Source organism: Neodiprion virginianus, chromosome 7, assembly GCF_021901495.1.
Source record: "Neodiprion virginianus isolate iyNeoVirg1 chromosome 7, iyNeoVirg1.1, whole genome shotgun sequence".
NCBI classification, from domain to species: domain Eukaryota; kingdom Metazoa; phylum Arthropoda; class Insecta; order Hymenoptera; family Diprionidae; genus Neodiprion; species Neodiprion virginianus.
Window position 1 is genome coordinate 10,002,286 of NC_060883.1, and position 9,739 is coordinate 10,012,024.

The following is a 9,739-nucleotide window of genomic DNA, read 5'->3' on the forward strand; positions in this document are numbered from 1 at the left end:
GTAGTCTTCAACAACCAAGAGCAAGTAAGGCGGGACCCCGAAGTCGCCTCTCAGCGACCCTAGGATATCCACCCACCTGGCCGAGTTGAAGGCGTTCTTAACGTCAAATGTCACCAGCAGCGCGACGGGTCGCGCAGCGTGGCAATGTCTGTCTGTCGACCGGAAGGAGTCAACCACCTCTTGGATCGTTCCAATCATTGATCGGCCCCTCCGGAAGCCGAACTGCCGGTCAGAGAGGCCCCCGCCGTCCTGTATCGCGTCCGTAAGTCGTGGTCGCAGAAGCTGTTCGTACAGTTTCCCTGTCGTGTCCAGTAAGCTCAGAGGCCGGTAGGCCGACGGCGTGCTGGGGTCACCCTTACCCTTTGGGATAAGGACCAACCTCGCCACCTTCCACCGGTCGCTGAATGTCCCTGTCGTAAGGCACGTGTTGTAGAGGTCAAGAAGTATCTCAGGCCTCAGGCTCGCCATCAGCCGAAGAACCTCCGCCGGTACCCCGTCCGGTCCTGGCGCCTTACCCCTCTTCATTGCTTTGGTCGCCCCGACGAGCTCCTCGGCGGTAAAGACGGGGGGCGCCGCCGTCTCGTCGTCGTCTGTCGCGTCCGTAAGCGTCGGGTGCGTCGGGAACAGTCCGTCGACGATCCGTCATGCGGTTTCAGCATCCTTGAGTTCTGGCGGGATCCGGGCCCCGAGCCTACCGGTCACAATCTTGTAACCGGCACTCTAGGGGTCGCGATCCACCTTCTCGCAGAGCTTCTTCCAGCATCGCTTCTTGCTGTCTCTGATGGCGTACATCAGTGGCTTCCGTTCAGTCTTGTACTCGGCCTGAAGGGTTTCCCTCTCGGGTCTCCCTCCAGCCCTCGTAACCCGTCGTCGTTTTGCCAGGCAACTTTCCCGCAGCTCGGCTATCTCGTCCGTTCACCAGTATTGTGGTGGTCTGTTACGTCCGTACCGTCGTTTTGGCATTGTGCTGTCGCACAGCCACGTCGTCAGTTTGGCCGTCTCGTCTGCTAGTCTTTCCGCCCTTTGCCGGCCAGTCAGCTCTGGGGGGACGTCGGTAATTGGGGCTGGCGCTGCCACCAGCTCCGCCGAAAACTTCAGTACGTCGAGATTGTCCACGTTCCGCCGCGGGGGGTGCTGGGTCCTCGTCCGTGCCGTCCTTGTCTCTCCTCCACTTCAAAGGCGATGTACTGAGGGTCGCTGGCCGTGTAGCCCTCGAGCACCCGCCACCGCCCTATCCGTGGCAGAGTTCTGTCCGTCGTCATCGTTACGTCCGGGATGAAGTCTCCAAATCTCAGCCGTCTGTACGTTGGTACGTCTCCTATGTTTGCTACCACTAGGTCCAGCCTTGCGGCCATCTCCAGCAGCAGCCGTCCACGTCTGTTCGTTGCCGTCATGCCCCACTCGACCGCCCTCGCGTCGAGGTCCCCCGCGACCACGAGGTCCCCGGGCAGGTCCCTGAGTCCGTCCTCGAGGAGCGCAACCTTCGCCCGGAACTCCGCCGCGGCGCAGTTTGGGGTCAGGTAGACGCTGACGTAAGTGACAGCGCCCACCCTAGCCCAGACGTAGTCGTCCCCGACGCCACGAGCAGTTATCCGGGCTCGGGCAGCGCCCCTTACCCAGATAGCCGCTGTCTTGGTCTCGTTCGTGATCCAATCCTGCGTTTGTCGCACCCTGTACGGCTCGCACAGGATCACAATTTCGGCGTCGTGTTCGTCTGCTATTTGTGGTAGTAGCATGTCTGCTGTCCGCCTGCGGTTCAGGTTGCCCTGAACTATCCTGTCCGTCTTCCGGCCTGCTTCTTGCACTCCTCCAGCGCAACCCGGTACACCGCGCACCTCCCGGAGCCCGCGTGATGCGCCGCATCGCTGTGTCCCGCCTCGGCGCACAGTGGGCAGGCCGGTCTGTTCTTACGGTCCGTGGCGTAATGTCCTGTCTCGCCACATTTTCTGCAGCACTTCGTCCGGTCTGTATTTTTGCATTTCACTTTCGTGTGCCCGTATCCCAGGCACTTGTGGCATTTCGTCACCGTCAGTCGTGGTCGGACGCGGCACCCCACCCATCCAATCCCGATCCGTCCCCGGCCGAGCAGCGCTCTGGCTTCCTGCGACTCTAGGTCGCATACGGCCATAAAATGCTCCGCCCGGTTCGGGCCGAAGATGTGGACCCCAAAGTCCGCGTCTCGTCCCGTCTCTCGTCGCAGTGCCTGTATCACGTCGTTTCTGGTCGTGACACAGTCAAGATCCATGATCTTTAGTTGAACCCTGGAGGTCCCGGTCCTGACGTTGCCTGCGTCGCTGACCGCGTCCTGCAGGACGCGTCGGAAGTCATCCCGTCCGTTGGCGTCTGTATTTATCTTTAGAAGACACAGACCATTCTTCGTCTTCCTGAGAGTCGTCACTTCAACGTGACTCTTTGCAGGGTCGACCGTGGTCCGTATCTTCCTCACGATGTCAGAGTACGTCGTGTCATTCCCGGGTTTGACGAGCACCGCCGTCCCCCAATGTTTGTGAGCCGCTCTGCGCCCCTCAGCCCCGGCCGTCGTGTCCGTTGTCGCGTTCGTCCCGTCCGTCCGCGTCTTTCGTTTTTTTTTTCCTTGTTTTTCCTTGTGACTGTCTGCCAGTCAGCGACCGGTTCCGCAACCGTTGCCCTCTTCTGAGAGGATTCCAGAGTGGTTCCAGTCGCCTTCCGTTTCCGTTTCGTCCGCGGAGTTTTTTGTGTCCGTTGTTCAGTCTCAACGTCCGTTTCCGTCGTCTCGTTGTCCGTCTTGTGGTCCTTCGTGGCTGCTTCAGCGCGCCTGTTGAGCGCAACGTCGACAGCCTCGAGGATGGTCTTTATGCCCAATTTAACGGGCATATTCATGTTTTTTTGGATGACCGCGGCCTCGGCTATCCTTGTCGCCGTACTGTAAATCAGTAACAATACGTCCGTCAGGTCCATATCGTCCGTGATTCGTGTCTTCGTGCCGATCGTGGATACAGCGGAAGCGCAACTCGCTCCGCTGCCCGTGCTCGACACGCTGTCCGTCCTGTCTCGTCGTTGGTGTCCCAGTGTCGTCCTGTCCGCTGTTCCAGTTCTCGTGTCCGCTGTCTTTCTTGCCGTCTTTGTCACCTGGTCTTTGCACAATTTGCGGCCCTCAGAATTCGTGCCGCTGCCATGGGCCACCGGGGCTTTCACCCGATCGGAACCCAGGGTGGATTTCCCCTGTGCTGGGGCTACCACCTGAGGTATAACGTTGTTACCCTTGTGCATCTTCTATAAACGTTCCTACGTGCTACGGGTCTCTCGGGGGCGCGACTCCCCGTACCGCACCGGAACATAGCACGGCCCCTGAGGTCGCCTCGGGGGCCTTCCGTCGGGCTTGTGCCGACTTCCGTCCCCTCCGACTTACTAGAAAACCCCGGGGTCGTCACTTCCCGAGCAGACCAGGTTTTTACGCCTAATCCGCCTCCTAAGGCCGCCTCGGGGGCCATCCATTGGGCCTGTGCTAACTTCAGTCCCCCTTGACTTACTCGATGTACGCGAGGTCGTCACGTCCCGAACGAGGGATTTAACCGCCCCGCCACCTGCGGTCATTATGATTATTATTATTATGATTATCATTATTATTATCATCATTATCATTATTATTATTATTATTATTATTATTTTAATGGTATCGAGTATGGCACATGTGCATGCAAAGGAGATAAGTGTGGAAATATTTTTATATTCAAATCTTTTTTTGAAATTCGGAAAATACATACAAATTATGTTACATGTCTGTTTTATTCATCCAGCTATTGTGCGAACTATCAAAACCCAACTTCTTCATATAGACCCGATCCCTCCGTTTGCGTCATACTTTCTCCACAAGATAGCCGTCGGGGTATTTTACTTTGTCGAGCCCCTCCGCGTAGAAGCCCCCCTCGACGGGATGATCTTGATAATCGGTAAGTTTGTACGTTGGTATCTCTCACCTCACTCACGGTGAATATTTCAGTCGTGTAATTGGGCGTATAGCCTTTTTCGAATACATTCTTGTACTTGCCGATTCGAACTCGATCGCCCACACTGAATTTCCGCGATCGATCACTTCGTTTGATTTGCCGAGGCTTGTACACGCTACGATACAGCTGTTTTTCATTCTCCGTGCTAACATCCACCGGTTTCATTCGAATCACGCGATGCCTGGTGTTGCTGTAGGACTTCATCAAATCAGCCAAAATATTAATCCACTCGCACGATCCTTGGAGAGCGAACCGCTTCCACATTTCATTTTTCGATGTTCGATTCAAACGTTCGCATATCGACGCCTTTAAGTTGCTAAATGTCGAATACATGTTGATATTGTGATGCTTCTCGAGGGCTTTGAATTCGCTGTAGTGAAATTCTTTGCCTCGATCAACGTGTAGATGTGTGGGTATACGGCTCTGGATCAGTACAGATTTCACGGCAGCAGTAACATCTTTCCCACTCTTGGACTTTATCGGCACAGCCCACGCATACTTGGAAAATATATCGATGATTGTTGGTCGGTATTTGTATCCCTTGTTGTGCGAGCTGTATGCGGTCATATCGACGAGATCAGCTTGCCAGGTCTTATCCAGTCAGCGTACATCTACGAATCGGCGAGGATAGTTGCGTCGAGCCTGTCTGTGAAGTTCGGCAGCTATTACAGCCTTCATTGTTCCCCACTCTTTACCTTTCAATTTTTCGAATCGCCGTCCAATCACTCTGGTTCCTCAATCGATACTCATTCCATGCTGGCCTGCTCCAGCGACGGTGTTGCTTGCTCCCCAATATGTTTGATGTGACTCAACTCATTTTCTATGATTTTGTTATTTATGCGTACCTGTCTTAACTCCTCGATGTGATTATCCGAAAAACTCTCAAAATTTGATTGAAAAGTATCCACCACATCCACAGCGTTAGACTGTCAAGCAGTGTTGAGAACTTTTGAGGAATCGGCATCGTCTTCCACCTGAGAATCGGCGTATTACACACTTGTCTAGGGATACAAATACCTACTAACAATCATCGATATATTTTCCAAGTACGCGTGGGCTGTGCCGATAAAGTCCAAGAGTGGGAAAGATGTTACTGCTGCCATGAAATCTGTACTGATCCAGAGCCGTATACCCACACATCTACACGTTGATCGAGGCAAAGAATTTCACTACAGCGAATTCAAAGCCCTCGAGAAGCATCACAATATCAACATGTATTCGACATTTAGCAACTTAAAGGCGTCGATATGCGAACGTTTGAATCAAACATCGAAAAATAAAATGTGGAAGCGGTTCACTCTCCAAGGATCGTGCGAGTGGATTAATATTTTGGCTGATTTGATGAAGTCCTACAGCAACACCAGGCATCGCGTGATTCGAATGAAACCGGTGGATGTTAGCACGGAGAATAAAAAACAGCTGTATCGTAGCGTGTACAAGCCTCGGCAAATCAAACGAAGTGATCGATCGCGGAAATTCAGTGTGGGCGATCGAGTTCGAATCAGCAAGTACAAGAATGTATTCGAAAAAGGCTATACGCCCAATTACACGACTGAAATATTCACCGTGAGTGAGGTGAGAGATACCAACGTACAAACTTACCGATTATCAAGATCATCCCGTCGAGGGGGGCTTCTACGCGGAGGGGCTCGACAAAGTAAAATACCCCGACGGCTATCTTGTGGAGAAAGTATGACGCAAACGGAGGGATCGGGTCTATATGAAGAAGTTGGGTTTTGATAGTTCGCACAATAGCTGGATGAATAAAACAGACATGTAACATAATTTGTATGTATTTTCCGAATTTCAAAAAAAGATTTGAATATAAAAATATTTCCACACTTATCTCCTTTGCATGCACATGTGCCATACTCGATACCATTAAAATAATAATAATAATAATAATAATAATGATAATGATGATAATAATAATTTAGGATAGAAGTTCGTGACCAGGAGGTAGATTGAAGAAAGACGTTTGTCGAAAATCCGGTCAGGAAGAAGAAAATTTAATACTTTGAAGGACTTGAGAGTAAAAATCGACGTTTCGGCCGGGCCCTGCCGACCATCCTCAGGAATAATTTCTATAATAATTAACAAAACAGGATGCTTCAACACAACAAATCTAAATTGAGAGCATGGAAATATGTTCAAACAAATATTTGTTGTTGTATACAAACGGTGAAAAAATTAAACAGTTGCAAGAAAAATTTGTCAAAGTGACAGTTTTAGGTTAAGTGTCAAAATTTTTGAGAAAGGTTAATAAAAGGAAAAATTGGTACATGAGAATTGAAATATGTCAGACAAAATAATAATGTGGGAAATGGAATTGGGGAAAAGTTCAGTTAAATTTGAAATGATTACTCACAAAAAATGACGACCAGTACATGCTTAGGTGTTGTTAGTGGAACAGCATTTCGGACGGAAGTGAAGGTTAGCGGGAAAAGATCCGTAAATCTATGTTGATCACGTGTGATCTTGATCTATGTTCGAAAGTCATGGAATACAAAAGGCAGGCGACCAATCGGAGTAAAGGGGCGCCAAGATTTGAAAACAAGAATGTGTGAGCTAGAGCATGTTGGAGTATAAGTGGCTGAGATGTTCAATATCTGTACGTTTGTTAACGGAGTTCCTTTTGTTCTTAAAGATATAAATCATTTCTTTGATGATACGTTTATACCAATTCGGTTCTGTAGCTAGGGTTATAGAATTGTTGAAATCGAAATTGTGCCCCAGGCTTAAGGAATGATCTGCTAAAGCACATCTGTCAGTGACATGGCATTTGATATTCGAACGATGGCTAGAAATTCTATTTTTTAGGTGTTGCGACGTTTGTCCAATATAACTCATGCTACAGTCTCGACATGGTATTTTATAAACACAGTTAATTTTCTCTAAATTAGGAGTAACAGATTTTAGATGAGAAAACAGAGACAGTTTTGTAGTATTAGAAATTCTAAAAGTAATTTCAATTCCCTCGTCATTCAGAATTTTTTTGATTTGGCTAGATAGATTTTCTATATACGGTATAGAGATAGAGTTTTTAAATTTATCATTAACATCGGTTAGATTGTTGGAGTCTAAATTCCAATCAATCGAGTTGTACATTTTTTCTACTCTATACTTTTTGATGTCATTAATGAATTTTTTAGGATAGCCATTGGAGATAAGAGTTGTTTCAACAAGTTTTAAATTCTTTTTAAGGAATTGAGGGTTTGAGATTCTAAGACAACGATCAAATAAGGATATGGCGACAGATTTTTTGTGTTTAATGGGATGATGTGAGTTAAAATGAATGTATCTCGCAGACCAGGTTGGTTTGTGGTGCCAATCTAAAATTATGGTGTCATTGTGGTTAATTACCATAGTGTCTAGAAAACTGATTTTTCCAACTTCTTCCAAATCAAAGGTAAATTGAATACGTGGGTGAAAATTGTTAAACTTATTAAGAAGGAATTGTAGGTTTTCGTTCTTCACACACGTTATAATAAATAATAAATAATAAACGTTTATTATAACGTGTGTGAAGAACGAAAACCTACAATTGGAATTGGAGGTTTTCGTTCTTCACACACGTTATAATAAATAATAAATAATAAACGTTTATTATAACGTGTGTGAAGAACGAAAACCTACAATTCCTTCTTAATAAGTTTAACAATTTTCACCCACGTATTCAATTTACCTTTGAGTTGGAAGAAGTTGGAAAAATCAGTTTTCTAGACACTATGGTAATTAACCACAATGACACCATAATTTTAGATTGGCACCACAAACCAACCTGGTCTGCGAGATACATTCATTTTAACTCACATCATCCCATTAAACACAAAAAATCTGTCGCCATATCCTTATTTGATCGTTGTCTTAGAATCTCAAACCCTCAATTCCTTAAAAAGAATTTAAAACTTGTTGAAACAACTCTTATCTCCAATGGCTATCCTAAAAAATTCATTAATGACATCAAAAAGTATAGAGTAGAAAAAATGTACAACTCGATTGATTGGAATTTAGACTCCAACAATCTAACCGATGTTAATGATAAATTTAAAAACTCTATCTCTATACCGTATATAGAAAATCTATCTAGCCAAATCAAAAAAATTCTGAATGACGAGGGAATTGAAATTACTTTTAGAATTTCTAATACTACAAAACTGTCTCTGTTTTCTCATCTAAAATCTGTTACTCCTAATTTAGAGAAAATTAACTGTGTTTATAAAATACCATGTCGAGACTGTAGCATGAGTTATATTGGACAAACGTCGCAACACCTAAAAAATAGAATTTCTAGCCATCGTTCGAATATCAAATGCCATGTCACTGACAGATGTGCTTTAGCAGATCATTCCTTAAGCCTGGGGCACAATTTCGATTTCAACAATTCTATAACCCTAGCTACAGAACCGAATTGGTATAAACGTATCATCAAAGAAATGATTTATATCTTTAAGAACAAAAGGAACTCCGTTAACAAACGTACAGATATTGAACATCTCAGCCACTTATACTCCAACATGCTCTAGCTCACACATTCTTGTTTTCAAATCTTGGCGCCCCTTTACTCCGATTGGTCGCCTGCCTTTTGTATTCCATGACTTTCGAACATAGATCAAGATCACACGTGATCAACATAGATTTACGGATCTTTTCCCGCTAACCTTCACTTCCGTCCGAAATGCTGTTCCACTAACAACACCTAAGCATGTACTGGTCGTCATTTTTTGTGAGTAATCATTTCAAATTTAACTGATCTTTTCCCCAATTCCATTTCCCACATTATTATTTTGTCTGACATATTTCAATTCTCATGTACCAATTTTTCCTTTTATTAACCTTTCTCAAAAATTTTGACACTTAACCTAAAACTGTCACTTTGACAAATTTTTCTTGCAACTGTTTAATTTTTTCACCGTTTGTATACAACAACAAATACTTGTTTAAACATATTTCCATGCTCTCAATTCAGATTTGTTGTGTTGAAGCATCCTGTTTTGTTAATTATTATAGAAATTATTCCTGAGGATGGTCGGCAGGGCCCGGCCGAAACGTCGATTTTTACTCTCAAGTCCTTCAAAGTATTAAATTTTCTTCTTCCTGACCGGATTTTCGACAAACGTCTTTCTTCAATCTACCTCCTGGTGACGAACTTCTATCCTAAATTACAATGCATCGAAACTGCTTCGTGGACGTCTCGTACCACCGTGATCCTACTTCATACCACACGTCTAACCTGAGATCACCTTCCTCTACAAATCACTCACAAACTAAGAAGATCTGGTACTACCGGCAAAAACTAGCGCGTATCAAAAACCGAAAAGTGTTCCTTTTTAAATGCCGTCAATTTGGTATTATTCCAAACTTTCTCAAATTTAAAATCAAAAACCTTTAACATTTAACTAAGGAAAAAACTTTCATCAAAGCTTTACGCTTTTTTCAACACAAGTGTCTATCGCTCGAAATTAAAACATGTTATCGACAGGAAAGGCTGCTAATCCAAAATCTTAATCATAATATAAACTCTTTCTTCTCAAACCATTTCACTAACTTAGATTATAAAAATTTCAACTTGGATATAGAGAAAGCCAATCGTTTATTCAGTGCCATTAAGACAGATAATATTAGAAAATTTAACAAACTTAAGTCTATACATACTCCTAAAGAGTTTCACAATAACAATTGGTTGGTTAACCTATCTAAGACAGAGTTACCTTCTGAAATTAAGGATACCTTATCACTCGGTCCTAATCATG

The 9,739-nt window shown here is 45.3% G+C and overlaps 1 protein-coding gene across 1 annotated transcript; it reads right to left on the minus strand.

The window, feature by feature from the left end:
* Window positions 1-1,094: 1,094 nt before the first annotated feature.
* LOC124309070 (uncharacterized) lies at window positions 1,095-1,736 on the minus strand. Its single transcript, XM_046772314.1, has one exon. It carries the CDS (start codon window positions 1,734-1,736, stop codon window positions 1,095-1,097), a length of 642 nt encoding a protein of 213 aa, XP_046628270.1.
* Window positions 1,737-9,739: the final 8,003 nt, after the last annotated feature.